This window comes from Hippopotamus amphibius, chromosome 3 (assembly GCF_030028045.1).
Source record: "Hippopotamus amphibius kiboko isolate mHipAmp2 chromosome 3, mHipAmp2.hap2, whole genome shotgun sequence".
Classification (NCBI taxonomy): domain Eukaryota; kingdom Metazoa; phylum Chordata; class Mammalia; order Artiodactyla; family Hippopotamidae; genus Hippopotamus; species Hippopotamus amphibius.
This window is the reverse complement of record NC_080188.1, coordinates 47,451,120-47,477,012: the sequence shown is the minus strand read 5'-3', so window position 1 is coordinate 47,477,012 and position 25,893 is coordinate 47,451,120. Positions and strand designations below refer to the sequence as shown.

Genomic DNA, 25,893 nt, shown 5'->3' with positions numbered 1-25,893 from the left:
TTAAGGGCCAAGATGGCGCCGCCCGCTGAGCTACCCATGTGCTGTTTCCGGTCATACTCGGAAGCACGACTCCCCAGCCGCAGCTGAGACCGTTGGCAAGTGCCAGCGGTGTGGGTTTTCTTGAAACTGCTGGTCGCGGAGCCAGTCAGCAGCTAACATGTCTAGCAGAAACAATAACAAACTGCCCAGCAACCTGCCGCAGTTACAAAATCTGATCAAGCGGGACCCGCCGGCCTACGTGGAGGAGGTGGGAATGCAGCGCGGTGACGCTGGAAGCCGGGGCGCGGCCTGTTGAGACAGTGTCTGGAGGGTGGCGTGGAGTGGAGCTGGGATCCTGGCTAGCTGCGTGTTCTTCTCTTAAGTTCAGGGGTTCCTCGAGGGGAGAAAAAGGGTTAAGGGAGAGACAGGCCTCAAGGTTCGTTCCCCACCTCTTGAAATCTGCTGCGCGTGTGGATTTTCTGCCAGCTCGGTAGACCCCGCTGCCACAGAAGCACCCTTTAAAAGACCTTTTTTTAGGGGTTCTCCGGACCTCACTGAGGTGGAGAGACGAGTGGTCTCCGCCCCCAACCTCCGACTTCCAGACAAGTTTCTCAAGCCTTTTCTTTTCTGAAACTCCTAAGTTGAATTAGTCTTTAACACTTGGTGTAACTTTTGTTTCGATTGTTTTCGACCGACGTCTGTTTCCGGGAGCCCACTCTCTGTGCCATGGACTTTGGAAGGAGGGGTGATTCTTAAGTATAAGGGACAGACACAGGAGCTTAGTATAACTAGTTAAAGCAGGATTCAGCCTCATCGGAAGCTGGCATGACCTGGATATCAGAATTTACCTCGAGGAAAGATGAAATTGGAAATTAGATTAGGTCCAGACTGACCTCATACAGATTGTAAACATTAAGGGTGTTTGAGCCCATAAGTGACAAAATGAAAGTGGCGACTTTGATATATTAATTTGGCAAGCGCTTTCTTCAGACACCCATTTGTCTGACCAACATTAAACAAGTATTTGCTTCAACTTCTTGTCTGTGCAGATGGCTGACACAATTTATTCATCTTTTGATTGCGCTTCTCATTTCCCTCCTCCCCCAGATTTTCACATAGAAATATTTATGTGAATGCTTTTTAACAAACAGCAGTGTCAGTGGTTTAGGTCACCAGTAGAGAGAACCTTTCCAGAGATTCAAGGGAGTGGAAATAAAGAGTAAGGAACAAATACAAGAAGTTAAGTAATATAGGTGAGGCTTTGAGATGTGTAAAGCACTGTAAACCATTAGACAAAGCAATAGCTGAGAGTCTGTGCAGCACTGTATTTAAAAACATTGGTTTCAAAACTAATTCTATATCCTGGCCCAACCTGTTGACCAATTGTGTAACCAGAGCAGGTTAACCACCTGAGCCTATGTGTATTTTAATACGTGAGAAGGAGATAATACCTACCTCAGAGGATTACTCTTTCATTCACTTAACAAATATTTATGCAAATCCACACATTTGTAGCTACTGTGTGTTAGTATGATTCTAAGTGCTCAGGATGCAATGATAAGATATAAGAGCCTTCTTCTCTTGAACTTATATTCTAGTGATGGAAGACACGTATTGGTAAGAATTATGAAGAAAGTAAAATTGGATATGAACATGTTAGAGTTGGAGGCTGTTGATTTGACTCCCATGAACAGGGAAGGCATCTCTGCTATGATACTGAGACAGATCAAGAGCATTCTAGATGGGGGGAAGGGGAGTGCAGAAGCTATTGGTGGAAAAGAAGTAGAGAGGCAGCCAGTGTGGCTAAACTGTGGTGAGCACAGAAAAGGGTAGTGTAAGATGATGTGGAAAATGCAGGCAGGCAGAGGTGGGATCATGTGGTGCCTTTTAAAACATGATTAAGGAGTTAAGATTTTTCCTCTTAGTGTGTTAGCGAGCCATTGAAGAGTTTTAAGCAGAGGTGTGACATGATCTGATTTATATTATTAAAAAATTACTCTGGAGACTGTAGATAGAATGGATTGTAGAGCAGCAAGATTGAAAGCAAGGTAACTAATATAATAGCTGTTGGAATAGCCTAGGCAAGGAATGGTGATGCCACTGGAATTACCAACATAAGTGGGGAGAAGTGAGCAGATTGGGGCTAGCTCTACATGGAAGTAGAGCTAGTAGGACTTCCTGGGGGAGTGATCTGGGAGATAAGGAAAAGAAGGAAGGATGATTCTGGCTTTTTTATTTCTGCATCTGGGTATTTGACAAATAGTATTTAGTACCTTTTATGTACTAGGTACTGGGACTATGGTAGTGAGATGTACAGATAAAAATACTATTGTCATTAAATTACATTCTAGTCATCTAGGGGAAGAAGTGGGATAAGAATCTTGCCAGGAGCACACTGAGTCCTGGGGCCCTCTCTTCACTTGTCATTGGCATTGTGGAGTCAAGAGAGGTAGTGTCTTAAATGAAGCATGTAGGGACTGCAGGCCTCCCTCTTGATTCCTACTCTTGGAGGAAACTGGAGACTTAGCAGTTTTGTTGGGGAAATCAGGGGTTATGTTTTTTGACCAGGCTAAGTTTAAGATGTCTGTTAGACATCTAGACAGGCAGTTGGATATGTGAATTCAGAGTTCACTGAAGCAGTTAGAGCTGATAATATAAAGAAATACTTATTCTCAGGACTTCCCTAATGGTCCAGTGGTTAAGACTCTGTGCTCCCAGTGCAGGGGATTCGGGTTCGATCCTTGGTCATGGAACTGGATCCTGCAAGTCGCAATGAAATGCAACAAAGATCCCACATGCTGCAACTAAGACCAGGCACAGCCAAATTAAAAAAAAAAAAAAAAAGACATGCCCGGGGGGGACTCGAGGTGGGGGGAGTCAAGGAAGGGAGGGAATACGGGGATATGTGTATAAAAACAGATGATTGAACTTGGTGTACCCCAGAAAAAATAATAGAAAAAAAATGGTAAAATTAATCTATAGCCATTAAAAGACTAATTAAGACCACCGTTCATAATTATTAACAGTAAAATTTTAAGAATAAAAAGAAATATATGAAAAAAAAAAAAAAAAGACATGCCCGAGTGTCTGCCTCTCCCTCTCCCTTCCCCTTCCCTTCCCACTCTCCTCCTTTCTCTCCCTCTTTCCCTCTCACTGTCACTCTGTCTCACACATACACACATAGTTTAAAGCCATGGCCTAGGCATGGAGAGTAGATGTAGGGCATGGAACTGAGGCCTTGTGAGTTCCAACGTTAGATTGTTGGGTTGTTGTTAGGATTAAACATAATTAAATGAAATAATGTACATGATAGGTTTGGCACATAGCAAGTGCTGAATAAATGGAAGCTATTATTATTTCTGTGTCTATTGCTTTTGCTTGTTAACACATGTTACCTAAAACTCCAGGATAAAATCATAATTATTATTTAAAAGGAGGGGGATTTTGACTGGAGAGCTTTGTGTACATTTTCTCACCCATTTTCTGATTCACATACTTCTGCAGCTCTTAGTGCTGTATATGCACAGACAATACAGTAGGGGGTCATTTGGGTAGTAGATGGCAGTAGAGAGCCAGATCTCAGTTTTTGATTCTTGTTTCACTGTTCTTTATAACTTGCTACCTAAATTTCTAATGATCAGGGAAAGGGTCTTTAGATTACCTGTGATATGTGCAGGTTTTTCAAAACTCATTTTGAAGAATGCTGATAAGGAAAACGTAGTGTTTCTATATACCTTTGCTCAATGCCATTATCAAAGATTTCTAAGTAATTTTTTATTCTGTACTGAGAAAGTCTTATAATAGAAGGTGACCAATTTCAATTTTATTTTTCTAGTTTCTACAGCAGTATAACCACTACAAATCCAATGTGGAGATTTTCAAATTACAGCCAAATAAACCCAGCAAAGAACTGGCAGAGCTGGTGATGTTTATGGCACAGGTAAGAAGATGATTTTTGAGTAAAACAGAGACCAGTTGTTGCACACAGCTTGCAAAATATTTTTCTGCTTATATACAACCTCATTCCATTCATCACTGGAAGCTTAATTAAAAAAAAAATTAACTTTCCCTTTTTGCAAAACTTATTTTCTCCTTATGTTGAGTTAGAGGATTTCGCTAGAGCTTTTCACAGAACCAACCCAGAGCAGAAAAGCTTTCAAACTATTTGTTTTCTTCAAATTCACCATAAAAGCAGATTCTGAATCATGTCACATAATTTACTAAGACTAGAGGAAATATGAAAGGGGTCAGAGAGATTAGCATGTAGAAGAAAAAAAGATGATTTGGAGCCATCTACTTCTGTGAAACGTAGCCTTTTACTCTCCTTTTGCAGAAAGTCCGTAATATGTGCATATGAATTATAGGAGAGAAAGAAAAACTTCAGAAGAGCCTTTGCTTTGTTACAGATTGGTCACTGTTACCCAGAACATTTAAGTAACTTTCCCCAAGAGCTGAAAGATCTTCTCTCCTACAACCACACTGTCTTGGACCCAGATCTCCGAATGGTAGGACCAGTACTTGGATTGATAAATTGTGCTGTGTTCATGTGTGTGTATAATATATGTTTAAATGAGAACATTCTGTCATCTAAACGTCTTTCTAAAGTGTAAATTAGTGTGTCACCCGTTCCTTAAAATCCTTCTGTGGCTTCTCATTTACACAGAATAAAACTCAAACTTATTAACTGAGCCTGTAAGTCCTTACATGATCTGCTTCCTGACTGTATTTTCGACCTCATCTCCTTTTCTGCTACGCTTCTCTCTCTCTCATCTCTCTGTTCGGCCAGCATGCTAACCCTGCCAGGATGCTCTTTTCCCTCTTTTGAGTAGGTGATTCCTTCTAGTCATTCAAATTGCGTGTGCATGAAGAACCCTAATTACAACTTATAGTTTTTATAAAGCTTAATTTAGACATTTATCCATTAAGTAGCCAGTTTCAGCATTTAAATATTGTTACCTTAGTGGCTGATGTTGGGTCCTGGCTGGAATCTCCTTTACTAGGCTAGTGCTCCCACTTCCCCCACCTGTGGGGAATGTTGGATGCTAATGGCCCCCAGCTGCCCTTTCTCTGGAGCACTGTCTTCAGCTAAATGGGAGCCCTAGCCCCTGGGAGGTGCTCTCCCAGCCCACAGGTGGTATCTGACTAACCCAGAGGTTCAAAAGCCCAAACCCTTCCCACAAGGTGGATCCAATTTTGTGTTGCAGCCCATACTCCAGGGCTTCTCTGTGATGAGATTAAAGCTAGTCTCCAGCCAAGGACACATCCTTGCCCAGCTTTTCTCTGCCCTATCGTGCTTCTTTTACCTCTTTCTAGAAGAGAGCACACCTTGGATAAACCTCTGTAATGAATTGGACTCTGCTTCTAGGGAACCCAACCAGAGGCATTTTCAAATTTCATACATCAGCTTTTCAAACACCTTTACAGCTGGTAGAACTTATACAAATATTATGATCACAAAACATACTAATATCCTTTACCAAAACTTACAAAAATTCTAAGTCTGTAGATTCAACTTTGTTTCTTATTCTTACATTTTCCCAGGGTTTCTGTAATTCTTCTGTTTTTATACTTCTCTAGGATTGTCTTAATTTGGTTAGGGCCAAAAGAAAAACAATATCATCTCAGACAAGCCAAGGTTGGGGTCTTTGATTAACTCTCAGTTGGGACATGCAACCTGGCTGCACAGCCTAAGAGGCTTCAAATTTGAACCATTACAGAAGACTTTTACTTAGGTCATGGAACTTTTCGAGTCCTTGAGGGCCATACAAATTTGAGATTTTGAGTGTAGAGACTTAGTGTCTTTCCAGCTAATTAGGATTTCTTTAAGTTTTGTGTGCTAACAGTACTCAACAAAATTGGTCTGCAGGCATTGTTAAATAAATAAATGTGTGTGCATATTTCTTTATGGTGTTTTATGATGATTAGTAAGTTTTTAAAAATAATTAGGAAATTGCTAGGAAACAAGGGATTGAGTCTGTATAATTAGCATCCCTCTTAGAGGGATCACTAGAACACAGTGGTGAATCCTCATTCTAGTTAGCTGTAGTGATAACCACCAATCCTTATCAACTGCTGGGCTTTTTCTCCCTAGCGTATTTGCTATTTTTCCAGGACTTTTTGAATCATTTCCAAATTTTTGTTGACTCTTTTCTGCCTACATAGGTATAAACAGACTGTGTTTCTTAATGGAAGAAACAAAATACGCATGTATGTTAACATTTACTTAATAAAATAAATGAAATGAATTTGTTATATTTTTCTTTCTTTGACATCATAACTACCTATTATTTCGTGTTCAAGGTGTCACCACCTGGCCAGTGTTTTTAGCAATGCCCCTAATGTGTTTGAAAGCATCCTTGCATTCTGGCAGAAATAGTTCCAAATCCTTTCTCACTGTTTTTCCTGTCCCAAGACTTGAATCTCCAAGGATTACTTGTTCCATCTAATGGAGAATAGTATTAGAGGCCAAAATTTGAGGGGTAAGGGTACTGGTGAAAGTTGGTGGTAAGCAAGAGTGTTACAACTGCCTTTGGGCCGTTCTTACTACTAACAGTACTTCAAAAGAATGCCTTGTAATGTCACAAATTCAGATTGATTTTTCCAATTTAGTGTGTTAGGTTAATGTTACCCACCTTTCTTATCTCAGTGGATTCACTGATCACTAGCGTTTATCTTATGTTGACACTTCCTTGACTTCCTGTGTAAATGAGCCCTCCCTCAGTTGCTATGTATCAACTATATTACCCTGTTTTATTTCCTTCGTATCTGAGATACACCTGTTTATATGCGTACTTGCTTGTGTGTCCCCTCTTCTGCTCCAGCCCCAGTGTAAGGTCCACGAGGGCAGAGGCTATCTGTTCTGTTCTGATGCCTGGTTAGTAGAAGACATAAAGCGCTTTTGGAATATACTTGCTCCATTTTCTCATATTAAGTTAATCATTATCTTATAGTTTGTTTTTTTTTTCCTTCCTGAGACATTTTGTAAAGCTTTGATCTTGCTGAGAAATAAGAATCTCATCAATCCATCAAGTTTGCTAGAACTCTTCTTTGAACTTCTGCGTTGCCACGATAAGCTTCTGCGAAAGGTAAAGAGCGAAATCGCTCCCCCATCCCCCCATATCTCATTGTTCCTTGCAGCAACATAAAACTTACAACAGAGTTTGGAGTCTCTTGAATTTTTGATGCTTCATGTTATTGAATACAGTTAAGAATAATTTTAACAGGAAAAAAACTGACCATTATGTGCATGCAGTATAGTGGTAATAGCTAACATTTAATGTTTACTTTTTGCTAGGTTATCATTTTCAGAGCATTTTATGTATTTGTTTACTCACAAAGTGCTATGAGATATGGTTTACTATTATTATTATTATTTTACAGATGAAAAGGCTGAGGCACAGAGAAATAGAGTAATGTGCCCAGAGTCACACAGCTTCTAAGTGGTGAGGCAGGAACATAAACCCAGGCAGCCTGGCTCTCCCTGGAAGAGGGAGAACCCAAGTCTGTACTGTACTGACTAGCTAAATTAGAGCATGGACGTTCGTGGCTATAACTGTTCCCACCCTCTTCCCCTCAAAACTGACCTTTTTGTTATTAATATTTCCCTGTGACTTTGTGTTTGCTTGTATAAGACCAGAAGCTGAAGGTTTAAGAAAGAGAAACTAAATTTTACATCCATTAACTTAATTTTTTTTTCAAAGTATTAAGAGACTACAACCATTTGATTTTAGCAATTGTACTTCTTGGTCTAACTTGTGGAATAAAAGTGGTCCAGAGGAGCATATCTTGGGTACCAGTGATGTTTGTAAGAATCCCAGTATTGTTTTGCATGCCTTTAGGGGCTTGGTAAATGGAGTGACTTTCCTTTTTTTAAAAAAATAACAATTTCACTGAGATGTAATTTACATATGGTTCATCCATTTAAAGTGTATAATTCAGTGGTTTTTAGTACATTCACAGAGTTTTGCAGCCATCACCACAGTCAATTTTAGAACATTTATAGCACCCTCAAAAGAAACGCATTCCCACTAGCAGTTACTTTCCATCCTCCCATCTATCCCAGCCCTAGGCAACCACCAGTGTACTTTTGGTCTCTTTAGATTTGCTTGCTTGGAATATTTCATATAAATGGAATCATATAATATGTGATTTTTTTTGTGACTGGCTTCTTTCACTTAAAATGTTTTCACAGTTCATCCATGTTGTAGCATGTGTCAATACTTCACGAGTTTTTGTTGCAAATAATATTTCATTTTGTGGTTATACCACATTTTGTTTATACACTCATCAGTTGATGGACATTTGGGTTGTTTTCATTTTCTGGCTGTTAATGAATAATGCTGCTATGAATATTTGTGTGAACATTGGTTGGAGATGTATTTTTATTTCTTTTGGGTATATAACTAGGAGTGGAATTGTTGGATCATATAACTCCATATTTAACCTTTTAAGAGTAACTTTATTTTGCTTTACCTGCTTTTTGTTTTGTTTGTTTTTGGTCTATTTTGTGATAGAATGAGAAGTGGGTAAAATTAAATCCTTCTGTACATTTGTATTTCTCTGCAAATTAAGCAAGGTTAGAAATGTTGGTTAATGTGCATGTGGTTTTATTTCTTTTCCTCAGACTTTATATACTCATATTGTGACTGATATCAAGAATATAAATGCAAAACACAAGAACAATAAAGTGAATATAGTAAGTACCCTTTTGTTTTTCATGTTTATAGCATAGTACTACAGTATCGTGCAGTATAGTAAGTCTTCTTTCTCCTCTTTTGCTTCAGGTATTGCAGAATTTCATGTATACCATGTTAAGAGACAGCAATGCAACTGCAGCCAAGATATCTTTGGATGTGATGATTGAACTCTACAGAAGAAACATCTGGTAATATATATGTACTTGTTTCTTGAGAGATAATCTTTTATTCATTTGTAATTACTGCAGAGCACATGCATAAATATTTTTCTTGATCTTGAGCTCTTTAATATATGTCATAGATTAAGTTGGAAGTAAAAATACAGAGACAATCCAAAGGACTAATGACAACATTTTACCATTTCTTGTTTTTTTTTTTTAATATTTATTTATTTATTTGGTTGTGTAGCGTCTTAGTGGCGGCAGGTGGGCTCCTTAGTTGCGGCTTGCCAGCTCTTAGTTGTGGCATGTGGGCTCCTTAGTTGTGGCATGCAAACTCTTAGTCACAGCATGTATGTGGGATCTAGTTCCCTGACCAGGGGTCACACCTGGGCCTCCTGCATTGGGAGCTTGGAGTCTTAACAACTGTGTCACCAGGGAAGTCCCTGGCTACCATTTCCTGAGCACCTGCACCATGTCTTACCTCATTCAACCTGCAGATCAGTGTAATGCAGCTTATCTGGAATTATCCCCATTTTATAGATAATGAAACCTATTGGTTCATGAGCTTAAGTTTAGTAGCTAGTAAAAGAAGGAGCTGAAATTCAAACCCAGATCTGTCTCTGAAATCCAGGCTGTTTCTGCTCTGCCTCTCTGCAGATTTTCAAATCGGTTTATCCTGTATATGTAAATTATCATGTTTTATAAACTTTGGCTTGTTGGTACAGTGCCCCCAACTCATATCTTTTGCTTTTCTTATTCACTGCTATTTTTTAAATATAAAAATAATCGTTGCAGCAGAAAATTTAGAGAAGCTAGAAACTTTTTAATTGATAATCTCACCACCTAGAGATAATCACAGTTAATATTTTATATTTCCTCCTGTCTTTTTCTTTAATGTGAATTTTAAAATATGATTGGAATTTTGCTGTATCGCACTTTTTTATTGTTTTCTTTTCCTCAGTTATCTTGAAGAAGTTTGTATGTCATTAAAAATTCTTCAAAAATACATCTTAATGGTTGTGTAATTTTCTGACATAAGACTGGGCTAAAATTGAATTAAATGTGTGTCTGTAGTCGACTATTTAGAAACCCATGACTTTTTGAAACATTACAAACTATGAATTTTAACGTCAGAAATATTTATTATTTATTTTGTGGCATTGTCTATGCTGTCAAATACAGTAGGATGAAAATTTACTTTAAAACCCTCAACTGTCTTCCCCCAGGAATGATGCCAAAACTGTCAATGTGATCACAACTGCATGTTTCTCTAAAGTCACCAAGGTGAGTGCCTGTAGGGCTGTGTGAAGGCACTGTCTGTGAGTAGTCAGCTTTTCCAGCTAGAAGGTGAAAGAGGTGGGTATACGAGGAAGAGGTGGTGTGCGGACATGCTGTTCGTGCTTGTGCTTAGGCTGCTTCTCTGGTTTATCTGTGCTTTGGAGGAGTCAAACAAAATTATGAGTTTTTAAAGTGCTTTGTATTAAATGATAGCCTTAGCCTTCATTTTATGTTTTCCTCTGTAATTCTTGACTGTTCTTTTATTGGTCTCAGGCACAGCTGAAAGAAATTTAAGGGCGCGTTTGCCTTTCTGTTAGAGGGGCTATAATATCACTTTTCTTTTGGGGGATGTAGAAGTTCTTGACTTTCTACTTGAAGGATAACAACTGTGTAGAGCCTGGCTAAGAAAAATGAGCCCAAATCCTATCACTCTTTGTTTTTTTTCCTTCAGATCCTAGTTCATATGCATGTATAAAATATAGACAGAAGTATTTATTCTTTGTTGTAAATTGGGATGAGTAATTGACTTTGTTTGAATTCGTCTTTAGATATTAGTTGCTGCTTTGACATTCTTCCTTGGGAAAGATGAAGAGGAGAAACAGGACAGTGACTCAGAATCTGAGGTTGGTTTAACCATAGATACTTCTAAACTTTTTACAGTTTAGCAGATTTTATTATTGTTTTCGGTACAGATCGTAAAAGTTGGAAAGAAACTTAAATGTACCCTTATCCTTTATTGAGTTCTGCCATGCTGAGATTTTATTCTGTTTAGAATTTGTCACTTACATTCAGAAAGATTGGTTAAATAACTAATAAAACTTAGATTCATTCAACCTTTTTCTTAGTGCTAAAGCTATACCTGTATCTCACTATATAAACTTAGAATAAAAATTACTGCCAATATATTTTTGAGGTAGAGTGTCGACATCATGGAAGTTTAGAGTGGAGAAAGGGAGAAGGGTAGTACAGCATCTTTAAAAGGAAGAATCAGGGTTTATGATGTCATGAAGTTTTCTTTATTAAAAATATTTTTATTAATATTAAAACGAAATTCAAAAAAAAATTCCCTTCCCATTTTAGCATTTTGGTAACAAGAATACGGGAATGTGAGATAACATCTTTTGTTCTGTTATTACTTAATTAAATAATGTATGAACAATACAGTCTTACTGTAAAAGACTTCAAATACTCGAGATAAAAGTTTTCTTGATTCTTTCTTATTTCCACTTTCCAGTTCCTTCTTCATAGATAACCATTTCATTTCCCGTGCATTTATATGTGGATGTGTATATATATTGTCTTATGTGTCTGGTCTGTTTTTAGAATGTATGTAAGTAATATATGTATTATTTTGCAACCTTTCTTTGTGATGACATGTATAGATGTACCAGTGCATTTAGATATTCTTCTACTAGTATATATAGATCTGCCTCATTTTTTTAACCTCCATGTAATATTTCAGAATATGGATGTACTATAGTTTGATTTCTCTGTTGATAAATACTTGTTTCCAGTTTATTTTTTCAAATAAAAACAAAGTTGCATTCTATCTGTATATTATACCTCAGTAAAAACTAAAAGCAAAATAAAAACAAGTCTGTGCTGCAGTGAAAATCTTTCTTTGTGCCTGTTTCTGCACATGGGCACATATTTTTTATTGAATTTTTAAAGTTGTGTTTATTTTTAATAGCTGCATGTGAAGAGTGTAAGTACAAAGAAGTGATTGAAAGGGTTATTCTTTGCTTCTGTGCAGATTTTCCTTGTTTATAGTTTTACAAAGTAGTTTCTTCTTCAGGATGAAGGACCGACAGCAAGAGACCTGCTAGTGCAGTATGCCACAGGGAAGAAAAGCTCCAAAAACAAGAAAAAGTTGGAAAAGGCTATGAAAGTCCTCAAGGTGAGATTTGTACCTGGGAAATGAGATAGGAATCATTAGAATGCAGAATATGTGGTTTTTAGCAAAAGCTTTTAAGCATTTGAAATAAAGAAAATGGCATTTTTGAAAGACTTAGAAATGTGTGAATTTTTAAGCACTAATTTCTTTTTTTTAATAAATTTATTTATTATTTGTTTATTGGCTGTGTTGGGTCTTCATTGCTACACACGGGCTTCCTCTAGTTGCAGTGAGCTGGGGGCTGTTCTTCGTTGTGGTGTGCGGGCTCCTCATTGCTGTGGCTTCTCTTGTTGTGAAGCACGGGCTCTAGGTGCATGGGCTTCAGTAGTTGTTGCTCGCTGGCTCTAGAGTGCAGGCTCAATAATTGTGGTGCACGGGCTTAGTTGCTCCGAGGCATGTGGGATCTTCCTGGATCAGGGATCGAACCTGTGTCCCCTGCATTGGCAGGCGGATTCTTAATGACTGCGCCACCTAGGAAGCCCCATAAGCACTAATTTTTTACATGAATAAATGTTCTTAGCTCTAGCAAAATCTGTGGCTTGAATAAATTAATTTGATTAAATTCATTTTCATTTGTTTTGATCTCAATGTCAGAAGAGTACACAAATGAAGTACATTTTATGTTTTGTAATGATTATTTGAGTCATAATTTGGCCCTTGTGTGGTTGTTTTAAATTAATTAATGAATTTATTTATTGGCTGCATTGGGTCTTCGGTGCTGCGTGTGGGCTTTCTCTAGTTGCAGCAAGTGGGGGCTACTCTGTTGTGGAGCACGGGCTTCTTATTGTGGTGGCTTCTCTTATTGCAGGGCATGGGCTCTAGGCGCACAGGCTTCAGTAGTTGTGGCACTCAGGCTCAGTAGTTGTGGCTTGAGGCCTCTAGAGCACAGACTCAGTAGTTGTGTCGCACGGGCTTAGTTGCTCTGTGGCATGTGGGATCTTCCTGGACCAGGGCTTGAACCTGTGTGCCCTGCACTGGCAGGCAGATTCTTAACCTCTGTGCCACCAGGGAAGTCCCCCTTGTGTGTTTTTCAATGTTCATATTTCCAAATGCCTTTAAGTCTCAGAGGTGCTAATAGCTGGAACATTACCAAGGTTTAATCTTAAAAGATAAAAACCACCTTTAGTTCTTCAAGTTGAAAGAAAGGTTTTTGGAACAAAGTTTTTTTTCTTTTTGAATAGTGTGATGGACTTGATAACATCCGTTAGCACATTAGCACATTCAATCCCCAGGGCCTCTTCCCTGTAATTCAGAATGTAAATATTTTCCTCTCCCTTTCTTTCAGAAACAAAAGAAGAAGAAAAAACCGGAGGTGTTTAACTTTTCAGCTATTCACTTGATTCATGATCCACAAGGTACTGTAACTATGACCTTACAAGTTCCTCATTGGCTTCATCTGCCTATTTAACTTCAAGGTTACTGGGGAATATAAAATCCCTGGCACTTAATAGACAATCAGTAAATGCTTAGTTGTTACCTGTTGGTTGTAGCTTAGAGAATTATATTCTAAAGCAGTGATTCCAGATCCACAGCAAAATAAAAATGTGGAGGAACAGATTTCTTTGCAATTCGTCTGCTTAATAACACAGTGCTTGTACTGTAGGACGTTATACTTGACCAAATGAAAAATTGACAATCTTTTATTAGTCCCTTTTTTTTTTTGAACTGGTCTGTGGAAACCCTATTCTAGAACACTAGTTCTCATACTAGAATGCACGTTGGAATCACTTGGGGAATTTATAAAACTATACTGATACTTGGGTCCTGTTATTCAGAGAGACTGATTAGTTGATATGGGGTATGGCTGGGCAGTGGGGCTTTTAAATGCTTTCTATATTTTAGTTTTAGTTTGCTGTCCCTTCCCCTAGGTTAGTGTTTCTCAAACTTTAAGGCACATCACCTTGGGATCCTGTTAAAGTACAGATTCTGATTCAGTTGGTCTGGGGCTGGGGCCTGTAGTTCAGTATTTCTAACAAGCTACTAGCTGGACAACTGCTGGTGGCCTGCAGCCCACATTTGAAAAGCAAGGCCCCAGAGAACTATTACCCTTAATAGTTCTATCATAATACATCTATCAACAGTAACTCAAGATGTTGATGCTAAAAATCTTGGAAATCCTTAAGACTTAACTTTGGGCACCATTGAAGGTGTATTCGCCAGTGTGTCTCTTTTCACCTTCTGTCATGCTGCTGTTTTCGCCTCTGGTTCTGCAGAGTGATTTCAGACACAGCCATACAAGAGTCAGTGATGAAACTACTGCTTTTCTCCACACCTGTTAGATTGTGTTGTGCAGACCATGGGCCCACAGAATACTTCTCTGATGTTCTCCTTTCCAGATTTTGCAGAAAAACTGCTGAAGCAGCTAGAGGGCTCTAAGGACAGGTTTGAAGTGAAGATGATGCTCATGAACCTCATCTCCAGATTGGTGGGAATTCACGAGGTTTGAATTGCATTCTGTTCTCAGTGAATATTAGCAGTAGAATTTTTCTTGGTGAAAGGACACAAAGGTAGAGCAGTGGCTTAATTTTATCCTCCCAAACCATTTAAACCCATACAGTTTACAGAAGGATAAAATCTTTCACTCTGAAAATACCTGTTTTTGTCACTTTGTCAGTATGAATGTTGAATTGTACACGTATTCAGCTTAACTTTGTTTCACTTATACATTTTCCTGAGCCAACATAACCCACATACTTTTATCAACTATTACTACATTTCACAGTTTACCCCTTCATAGCTTTCCTGACTTGCAGCCCACTCTAGTAGGAGGGTCATGTTTGCAAAGCTGAATTCTGTGGTCATTCATTTTGTATTAAATTAGATTGCAAGAGCTCCTTGGTGGTATAATGTATTTATATTGTGTATACATATGGAAACCTCACACATACTCAGACTAACTGCCATTGTAGAAAAGGAGGGATTCTCGAAAATTCAGTCCATGAAGAAGTGACCATTGAGGTTGTTCCCTGTCATTTTGCTCTCGTAACTAGCGCTGTTCTGATCGTCAGTGAGTGTGTTGCTTTCTTCCAAACAAACAAAAAAAAAGTAAAACAGGCTTTCTTTATTGGAACTCAAACAGTATAGACATATATCAAGTTAAAACTGAAAGTAGACATGAGTGAATGCACTTGTTCCATTTCTCTAAGAAAAATTTAACATTTTAGTGAATAAATTGCTTTTTCTCCATGGGCTGCAATTCTAAAGCAGGATTACCAGGTCAATTCTTGTTACATTTGTGCAGTAATTTCAAGTCATACCTGAATTTGAGCTCAGTGGAAAAGCAGAAGTGGTTCATAATTGGAGCATGGTTTGATGGAAATGATACTGGAGTCTTACAACTGGCTGCAGTTGAACATCCGTCTCTGTATTGAACCCAAGTCTTCCCTTTTACTTCTCTGGTCCTGGTTTTGCTCTGTGGCTAAAATGGAAAAAAAATTTATTCTCACATGATGAACTTTGAAAAAGACTCCAGAGTTTCTCTTCTTGAAGTTAAACATTACAATTGCTTTAATAACTAGATCCTTGTCACCTTTATCTAGGTAGACTCCAGAGTGTTAGTGTTTTCTGTCTAAAATATGGGGCTCAGAGTAATTCCTCTAGTATGGTTAGACTAGTATCCAATAACAAAACTAGACTGTGGGTTTTTTGGTGATCAAATTACACTGGGCGCTGTTCAGATTTGAATTACTATTACCTTTGAAGAATAAAAAAAATTGGTTCTGCTGCGACATTAATTTAAAAGTAGAAGAATGTTGCATTTTGACTGGCTCCCCCCCACACACACACATTTATTCTGTGTACACTTTCTTCTTCCTTGACATAATGAGGATAGCAACAAGCCCTTCTTTTCCTTGGTTAATACAGCACATTGAATCATCCTGGAGCATGAATGAGAAAAAAATGAAAGTAAAAAAATGATTCCCAGTTAGTTGAGCTTGGTGATATAATTACATCATGGAGAAATGAAACTCCACAGCTCAGCTAGATAAATATTAAAGCCAGTGCATTCTTCTTTCCACAGCTTTTTCTCTTCAACTTCTACCCCTTTGTGCAGAGGTTTCTGCAGCCCCACCAGAGAGGTAAGGCTTCCACTTGCCATGTTCCTTTGGTGGCCTTAGGGTTAGAATAACCATCCAGAGTCTTTTGTTCTGAAATTAACATAAAGACAAGAGTTAGGAGTGAAATGCTTTCTGTTTCAGAGACAAGGAGAGAAATTCGTGTATTTTCTTTCCAGATTATGCCATGGGATAATTGTTCTGCTCATCAACTTTTAAGAAACAATTATTTGGGGGAAAAAACAACAAAACAATGTTGGTTTCTCAAAGGAAGTCATTTTGTAATACCATAAATACCCATGTGGAAAATTCTAAAAATGAATTTTGACTATTTACTGTAACTTCATAATAGATACCAGGGTTTATTTTACTGCTTTCATTGCCCTCATTTGTATTCTTAAAAGACCAAGATCACTCAGTAAATAATGACTGATTAGGCTTCACCTCACTTCTTTCTTTTGCCAGAAGCCTTGTTCTTTATATATACTGCCCCTTTAAAGGGAGAGTGTGTGTATACATATATATTTGTATTTATTCATTTATTTAGTGATTTCTAGTCTGAGCACTACATTAGACACCAGTGAACACAAGGTAACATCCTTACCTTCATAGAGCTTACATTCTAGAGGGAGGTCCACAGAGTGCTGTGTGTAATATGTCCAGGTGAAGGTAAGTATTTTGAGGAAAAAGGAAGCAGTAAGGACAATAGAGAGTGTTGGGGTGGGTTCTATTTTGGTTATGTGGTCAGGAAAGACATTTTGATAAGGCAACAGTTGAGCAGGGACCTGAAGGAAACGAGGCAGTGAGCCATGCAGATGTCTGGGGGTTGGGTGTTCCAGGCGGAGTAGCAGCAGTTGGTGGGTACTTGCCATGTTTGCTGTGGTCCTGAGGGCAGGGCAATAAACTGACTGTGGCCTTTCTGATCTCTTGCATTTTTAGAAGTAACGAAGATCCTTCTGTTTGCTGCACAAGCATCTCATCACTTAGTACCCCCAGAGGTGAGAACTCTTAAACTTTACTTCTCTCAGGATCTCGTGCACATAGAGCAGTGCCATGAAGTATATCATGGTGGCTTTACCCACAGCGATTACTGTCCTCCCTGCCTTTTTTAAAATGAGTAGAAGAGACACTAGCTCTTAAGGAGGTATACATAGACGTTTACTTATAAAAATAAAAACATTTTACTCTAGAAAGTAAGGTTTATTTTAGACAAGTTGTTGAGAATTCTGGTTTTGTTTAATTGCCAAATTTTATGCTGGAGAGAGCAAGAATATCAGTGAATGTATAGTGATTATTATTTAAAGCTGATAATTCCTTTCTTTGATTTAAACAGTGTTGGATTATCCTGGGTCAAAGCAATTTTTATCCATGTTGAAAACTAATATTAAAGGAGAGCCAAATTTAATCTGAGGTTAGCCAAGAAGAAAGCTGAAACCCAAAGTGGAATGTTTTTCTTTCTGTCTTCCTCAGTCTTGACCCTTCTAACTTCCAAACTGAAGGTGGAGAGCTGGTTTTCCACTCTAATAGTTGATTGTCCCTTCATTGTGCAGTGTTTGAGTAGGTGTAGACGTTTTACCAGCACTCATATCCTTTCTTTCACTCCCATTCAGATCATACAGTCATTGCTCATGACTGTGGCCAACAATTTTGTTACCGACAAGAACTCTGGAGAAGTCATGACAGTGGGGTACGTAGAACGTGGCTGGGGCAGTGGATATGGTTTTAATATCCTGCATTTGCTTTCCATTACCAAGATGTAAAATTTCAGCTATAATGTGCCCCCTCAAAAACAGTTTAAAATACATTTCAGTCTTCTCAGGAGGCTTGGTATTTTTAATTTGTTGGTCAGAATTTTGAGCCAGAGAAAAGATATTTGTCCTTCCAATCAACAGTTTGTTTTTTAACTAGCTCTTCCTCTTTCAAATAAATGCTAGCGTGGCAATCTAAATGTTTTTCTCCTGTCTTCTACCCTGAATTCCTATTTTCCCTAGAACAAATGATTCGTTATTGAATCATTTTTCAGTCCCAAGGCGGTTCAGTGGCCCTTTTGAGTAATTCAAAAACACTTAATGAGTGTGAGCACTAGTTTAAGGATGTCTTATCTGTTCTGGTAACTAAGCAGTACTCTGAACAACGGCTTTTTATCTCCCTTGGAAGATATTGCTGGGATAACAGCCCTAAAGACCTTTAACTTCTTCTTCTTTGACCCAGTACTGTCTCCCCTAGAGCTGGCGAGTAAACGCCACTCATGTGCAGGCACACCTCCTTCACTGCCCTTTGCTATGTGGCTCTTCGCAGACACTGTGTTTTTTACAAATTGAAGGTTTGTGGCAGCTTTGTGTGGAGCAAGTCTATCAGCGACATTTTTCTAGCAGCATTTGCTCACTTCATGCCTCTGTGTAACATTTTGATAATTCTCACAATATTTCAAACTCCTAGCAAAAAGACTATGCCTCATTGAAGGCTCAGATGAAAGTTAGCATCTTTAGCAATTTTAGTATGTTTTAATTAAGGTGAGTACAATTTTTTTTTTAGACAATGCTATTGCACACTTAATAGACTACAGTGTAGTTTAAACATAACTTTTGTATGTACTAGGAAACCAAAAGTATGTGTGACTCACTTTATTGCAGTGGTCTGGAACCAAACCTGCAATATCTCTGAGGTATGCCGGTATTTCACAGAGATTACACTCTTCCTTATTCTTCTAGTAGAGGAAATAGCAGTAAACTGTCTGGAATCAAAGCCCTCTGAGGCTGCCCACCCTCACATTCTACCATGCTGCAGTTTTAGAGACCTAAGACCTATAAAACCCAACTTACATTCCTTTTGATTTAGTCTTTTTAGAAAATTTTCTTAGGTTGAACCACATGAAACTGCTGTTTTGTTTTTGTTTTTTTAATTCATTTTTTTCCTTTTTTAGAATCAATGCTATAAAAGAGATAACAGCTCGATGTCCTCTAGCCATGACTGAAGAACTTCTCCAAGACCTGGCTCAGTATAAAACACACAAAGATAAGAGTAAGTGGTGTGTTATTCTCAGTAGATCAAAGATTATAGAGTAACTATTTTTACCTCAATAGACTCTTTGCTCTGAAGTTTCTAATGAAAGGTATTACTTTCCAGATGTGATGATGTCTGCTAGAACTTTGATTCAGCTCTTCCGAACACTGAATCCTCAGATGCTGCAAAAGAAATTCCGGGTAGGTGAAGCACACATATGTTAATCAAGGATTTGGTCAGAAAGTGAGGGTAATTTCCTACAATTTGAGTTTGAGTATTTCTGATGCTTCCATTAGGAGTATTGGTGATACATGTAGTTTTGTTCTTTAAGCTCAGAATAAAATTGATTGAATACTATTGCTTAACTATTTTACAGTTAGTATATGCTCTTTGATGATGAATGACTCTTATAGACCTATTAGACTGTTTCAAATCAGTAACAGATGCCAGTATTGAACAGGCTATTCCCTAACCAGATACTACCTCTTTCTAGTTGGGAGAAAGAAAGAAGCATGGTTGTAACAGAAAGAGAGATCTCGAGACTTAAGAATCGAAGTTTCCTCAATCCACTCTTTGCTAGAATAACTTCCTAGGGCGCCTCACTCTGCCTATAAGTCTTCCATTTTGTGCAGTTCCTTGGATCCCCTTTCTTCCTATTAAGATAGGAGGCTGCCTAGTTCATGAATAATTAAATAAAGCCAATTTGATCTTTAAAAAAAAAAAAGTCGAAGTCTCCTGCGGTGGATCAAAAGAAAGCAGGAAAACAGTGGGCAAAGTTCTGGCTAGGGGATTTGCTTGGACCAAGACATTGGTGGACTGTTTTTGTCATTCAGTTGTTTCCATTTTTTTGTGATTCTCCCTCTAAATTCATAATCCTAGAGAATCCTTTTCATGAGTAGTGTTTTACAGTCTAAGCACCTTATTAAAAACTAGTTCCTTTCCTTTAGGGTAAGCCTACAGAGGCCTCCGTAGAAGCAAGAGTGCAAGAATATGGAGAACTAGATGCTAAAGATTACATTCCAGGAGCAGAAATTCTGGAAGTTGAAAAAGAAGAAGAGAATGCTGAGGACGATGAAGGTTCATTTTTATTTCACCATTATTCAGGACAAAAATCACTCCTACTATATCTGTATTGATCTTGAAATCTTTATACTGTTTGGACTTCCTTCAGCAGATGTTTACTGAGTAACGACTATGTGCCAAGCCCTGTTGCAGGCACTGAAGGTCAAATGGGCATGGTTCCTGCTCTGAGGGAAGTTACGTTCTAGTGTAGGAAATGCCTTCTCATGTCCTTCAGATTGGCTGCCCCTCATCAAGGGCCTGCTGTTTGACACTTGGGAACGATAACGGGGTTTTTTGTTGCCTGGGAAAAAATGATGAAGATTCGTCTGTAGCAGTCCTCCTGTTGAAGGAGAAAGCTTATTGAACTTGTTGAAGAACGCTTGAGGAGCTCCATTCTCATTTCCAGGGTTAGCATTTATTGCATTGGTTGCTAGGGTCCATCTTCTTCCTGTTCATTCATTCATTATTTCATCAAAATTTTCATAAGCGTTAGCTATGAGCCAGCTACTGTGAAAGCAGAGATGAATGATATGGTTCTTGTCCTTGAGGGTCTTTCATAAACAACTAATAAAGCATTGACAAGATTTATGATTGGAGTGGGGTAGAAGGCCTGGAGAGATGTCAGGTCCACCTCAGAGGTTCAACAAAGGCTTCAAGGAAATGGTGACTCATGAACCATATTTTGAACGATGAGTGAACAATGGTGGAATAGTGGAGACTTTCCAGGCACACTGTGAGCAAAGCACTGAAGGAATTAGGAAACTTAGAAAGTAGGATACAAGGTGATGCACAAAAAGCTGTGAAACTAGAGATAGAGTCGGGGCCTTATCATGAGTGGTTGTATATGCCATGCCTAAGAGCTGGGACACTGTCTTGCAGAACATGGGCATCTGCTGAGAGACTGCAGGTATCCTTCATTTTGAAAGCTTATTGTGGTGGCTCCATTAGGAATTCTGATACCTCTTTACTAAGGTGTCTACAAGGTTCTTGCACAACCAAAATTTTCTGCCTTGGTTCTCTGAATGACTTGTTTCTAACTAATTTCTCAAACGTGTAAATTTGCTTAGACAAGTTAAATAATTTGTATGTGGTCACTGTAAATGTGTAAGTACAGTTTCGATGGACACAGTTGGTTTGGTGGAAAGAATGCGGGCTCTAGAGTCATGTATGATTTTCCTAATTTCAGTGTAGGCTGCATTGTGTGGCCTGGGGCAGGTTACTTTACTCCAGAGGCTATTCCTCTTTTGTTGAGTCCTGAGGGTTAGAGAAAGATTGTAAAGTTTTGGCTCGTGGTGGATACTTGGTCAGTGCTTATTTGCCTTTCCTTGACGTAATTAAATTGCTCAGTTCTTGGTGAGCATCTATTTAAGGTTCGTTACCTAAGTTTTCTTTTGCTTGATTTGTCTCAGTGTGCCATGAGCACCCAACATAAAGTGAGTGCTTACGGTGTGCCCTCTCTCACGCAGATGGATGGGAAAGCACCAGTCTCAGTGATGAGGCAGATTCTGACGGCGAGTGGGTTGATGTGCACCATTCTTCTGATGAAGAACAGAAAGAAGTCGTAAGTCCTAAAATGTCCTGTTCCCGGTGTTGAGGGGCTGTGCCCTCACTGGAGCTAATAGCCATTTAAGCCTGTGTTGTGTGCTTTCAAGTTCGAGAAGCTGAACAGCATGCCTTTGGAGGAGCGGAAAGCCAAAGCTGCAGCCGTCAGTACTAGCCGAGTGTTAAGTCAGGAAGACTTCCAGAAAATCCGAATAGCCCAAATGAGGAAAGAACTCGACGCTGCCCCTGGGAAAGCCCAGAAGAGGAAATACATCGAAATAGACAGTGATGAGGAGCCCAGGTAAGATGGCACGTCCCCCAGGTCTTCAGTCAGCTCACGTGATTATGAAAGTATTAGGAAAAGGAATTCCATCCTTGTTTCATATTTTATTTTTTTCTTCACCCCAGAGGTGAGTTACTTTCTCTTCGGGACATTGAACGCCTTCATAAAAAGCCAAAGTCTGACAAGGAGACAAGACTAGCAACTGCAATGGTGAGTGAGGCATGTCATTGCCTAGTTCTTTAAACAGAAAGCAGATAAAGTAAAATATGACTCAGAACTTGTATAGGCATAGAACTGCAGTATTTTATTTTAATGTTTTAAATAAAGGTATAATTAACATAGAATAAAAGGCACAAATAAGAGGTGTTTAATTAGATGAGTTTTAGCAACTCCGATAGCCACGTAACCACCGTCCAAGACAAGCTGTAGAGTGCAGAAAGGCATCGTTACATGTTCACAGTATCAGGGAGGCTCAGTACATTTAGCAGAGCTATGAGAAAAGCAGGGGAATGTTCAGTCATTAAGAGAAGCCAGGGGCAGTTGGAGCCTGCCTCTGGCAAGTGCTGTGGCTGTTTGTGACTGCAGCCTGCCTACCTTTCCAACTTTGTTTTCTCGGCCTTTACTTGTTTTCAGCCACCATTCCAAACGGGCTCCACACCACCCTCTATTCCATTTGTACTGACACTTGTTTAGATAAGTTTGAAAACTCATGTTCTTTCTCTACCGCACCTTTGCATATACTATTCCTACTTCCTGAAATGCTCTACCCTTCCTTCCTTTCCTCACTGGGAAGGCCTTCATCCTGCAAAAAGACAGCTCACAGGGTCTCCCTTTCTCAGGGGCTCCACTGACCTCTAAGAAACCTTTTCTTTCACTGAGCTCCCCTTACCCCATTACAATACATCATGGCCATTTCTCTCCTGGACTGAACTGAGTCACTGGGAAGCAGGGACTGTGTTCCATCCACCTTAGTGTCCTTGGCATCCAGTAGAGCTGGCACAGGGGAGATGTGTATGTTGATGAGATGATTCCTGCAATGGTATTTTTGTGTGTGTGTGTGCTGATAGGCTGGAAAAACAGACCGAAAAGAGTTTGTGAGGAAGAAAACCAAAATGAATCCGTTTTCCAGTTCCACAAATAAAGAGAAGAAAAAACAGAAGAACTTCATGATGATGCGGTATAGTCATAATGTTCGGTCAAAGAATAAGCGTTCCTTCCGAGAAAAGCAGGTGAGTTCAACTTGAAGCTTGACTGGGTAGAGTGGTATTGTCGTTCTAAGACTTGTCTACATTTGGGTGGAATTGTGCCTTCTGAAACCTCGTGTTATGTGTGTCTTAGGATTAATGGGGTGCATTATTAGAGAGCGTGAGAGGTGGAAAGCAGTCAGGGCTTGTAAGCCCTAGACCTGACTTGGTTGAGGTTCGGCTGTGTGACTAAAAGGAGGTCATTTTTCTTCTCTGTAAATAAAGGAGTTTATACTAGATGATCTCTGATGTTCATTCCTATGCTAAAATTCCCTTGATGTTAGAATATCTGTGAAATATCTCAAAATTAACTGAAGAATAATTTCTGAGTGTTTACTGTATGCCTGATACTTTTTTCCAAAGAGCAATAATTATGTGTGGTAAGATCTCAGTAACAGTTTCAGGAAAGCAGTACAAACTGAACAGTTCTGTTGTTGGCATGATCCTTCCACTGTGTGCCCTTTTGCAAAGCCATTATCTCTTTACAGGCCTTCGAGATTTCGTTTTATCCATTTTCAGTCTTTGATGGGTAGTCCTGTGCTGCTCTGTTGGCTTGCTTATTTCATAATTCATTGTAGTAAAACATAGTTATGTTTTTATATCCTCCTCTACTGGGAGTGTAGCAGAGTGTATATGTAAATGTGCTAGGAAGAATCTCTAGGAAATCAGGTCAAGGGTAAAGAAGTACCACATTCTGAACCAGCATTCCTAAATTACAAGCCAAGGATGAGCCTGCCAGGACTGAATGGGACAGCCAGCTCTCCAGGGCAGGGCTCCATCTGTGTGAGAACCAAGTCAGTATGACTAACTCTCTGTTTATTTAATCTTTCTAGTTCTAAACTCATCAACAATGTTATGTAAGAATAAAGTGATGGTAATTTTGATTCGCGTTTGTTGAAAGTTTAGGTGAAAGGAAAAGTGCCATTAAATAGTCTGAATTTTGCCAATTCAATTTAAATGTACGGTTGAATTGATTAAATCCATTAGTTTATCCTTCCCCTGCCTTTTGTAAGATTTTGAGTTGAGAAAATAGTGATCATCCAGTTGGCAAGCCTTGCTTCATTTTGAGGTTTTTGTGACCTTGCTACATTTTATCTAGGGCTGTTCCCCCAGCCCCTACTTCTTTTTCCAGTGTGCTTTTTTTTTGGTGTGATAGGGAAGCTTTGCTTTGTTCTAGTCAGTACATCTTTAGGCATAAAATCCTTCTCTCGAAGATTAAAGAATTTTTCCAAGAGGAAGTTAGTTCATTGGATATGTGCCAGTTCATGTGAACAGTATGAGCAGATACTACAAATGAGAAAATAAGACACAGATAGCTGAATCTGAGAAATACCTTCTAAGCCAGGCAAATTAGGTTAAAATGAACTGGTTGATTTTTTTTTTTTTCTCTACCATAAGCATCCCAGTTATTCTGCCTACCTACAAAGACATACCAAGACCCAGATCTGAGCTAAAGGCAAGGAGTCAATAACGTAAAGTCATAAAATTCAAAAAGCTTGATTATTTAGATGTAGAGCCAGGCAACTTCCACCCCAAAGTGGGTGGAAAGTTTCAAGGACTCAAAGAGTGGTGGGTGCTTGGGAATTACTGGAATAATAACCCATCACACACTTAAGATGTGTACATTGATCTCGGTTATCTTCTTTTTATAATTTGGGTTTATTCTTCACAATCTCTTATTTAATATTCTATTTCCTCTTGGGACCTGTAAGACTTTGTAAGGATGTTCATAGGTTCACTGTGAAAGCTGGTTCTGTGGTCTTTTTCTCTAGATCATGTTTACATATTTTTTTCTTTATTTTCCAGCTGGCGTTACGAGATGCACTCTTGAAAAAGAGAAAAAGAATGAAGTAACTTCCAAGCAAGATTTCCATTCCAGGGAGAATGCTAAATTTGTGTCATTACTCTGAAAACTAGTACATTAAGAATGTTTGTTTACATTAAAAAGTCCAAAAGCACTATATTGTAAAAACCACAGTAAACCTGGTAGCTTTTGGTGTTCTTATTTTAGAGATGGGTAATAGTGGGAATGTTTGAAATGTAAACAGTAGTGGTGTTGTAAAATCATTTTATTTAGTGTTCATGCAAAAAAAAATTATATATATATAGAGAGAGAGCCTATTGTCACTGAAGATACAAAAATGAATGAGCCACAACTCCTCACTCAAAGTATTTATAGCCTCTTTGTAGGATGGGGCAAGGGGCAAGTGTGTATATGTGTATTTACAGTGCTGTATAAATAGTTCTCTAGTAGAGATGGGTTTATACTTCTGTGGGGTCACAGAGGCCTTATGGACTACCTCTGCAGGGGTTGGGAGTTATATATTCTCTTAAAACAGGACAATGTTACAAGAGTAAGAAGATCTTACTTGTAAATAGGCTTACCTGCTGAAAACAGGTCCCTGCTGTACAGATTTTGGGTAGACAATTTAGCTTTTTTAGTCCATCCATCCAAAAGATGAATTTCTTTTTTTTTTTTTTTAATGCCAGATACAGGCTTTTTGGTTAAAACCTCACTTTTTACATCGCCTTAAGCATAAATAGTAATCTTGCAGTGGCTTCAGTTCATCATTGGGGCTGCTCATTCTTGCATAGAGGAAAAGGAAATCAGATTGGTTTCCTCAGCCTTCCTTCACCTTGTGATATTTTCATCCCACCTTTGCCTTGTCTCAATAAAAGGTTTCTAATGTCAAATA

At 38.7% G+C, this 25,893-nt stretch overlaps 1 protein-coding gene across 1 annotated transcript; it reads left to right on the top strand.

Moving 5' to 3' along the window:
* SDAD1 (SDA1 domain containing 1) lies at positions 1–25,893 on the top strand. The gene is made up of 22 exons (XM_057727999.1): positions 1–247; positions 3,815–3,919; positions 4,386–4,484; positions 6,954–7,064; positions 8,603–8,674; positions 8,763–8,863; positions 10,063–10,120; positions 10,663–10,737; positions 11,910–12,011; positions 13,294–13,363; positions 14,345–14,448; positions 16,030–16,087; positions 17,003–17,061; positions 17,674–17,750; positions 18,987–19,084; positions 19,190–19,266; positions 20,014–20,143; positions 21,595–21,689; positions 21,781–21,971; positions 22,079–22,163; positions 23,021–23,182; positions 25,004–25,893. Exons 1-22 carry the CDS (start codon positions 158–160, stop codon positions 25,049–25,051), a joined length of 2,067 nt encoding a protein of 688 aa, XP_057583982.1. The 5' UTR covers positions 1–157; the 3' UTR covers positions 25,052–25,893.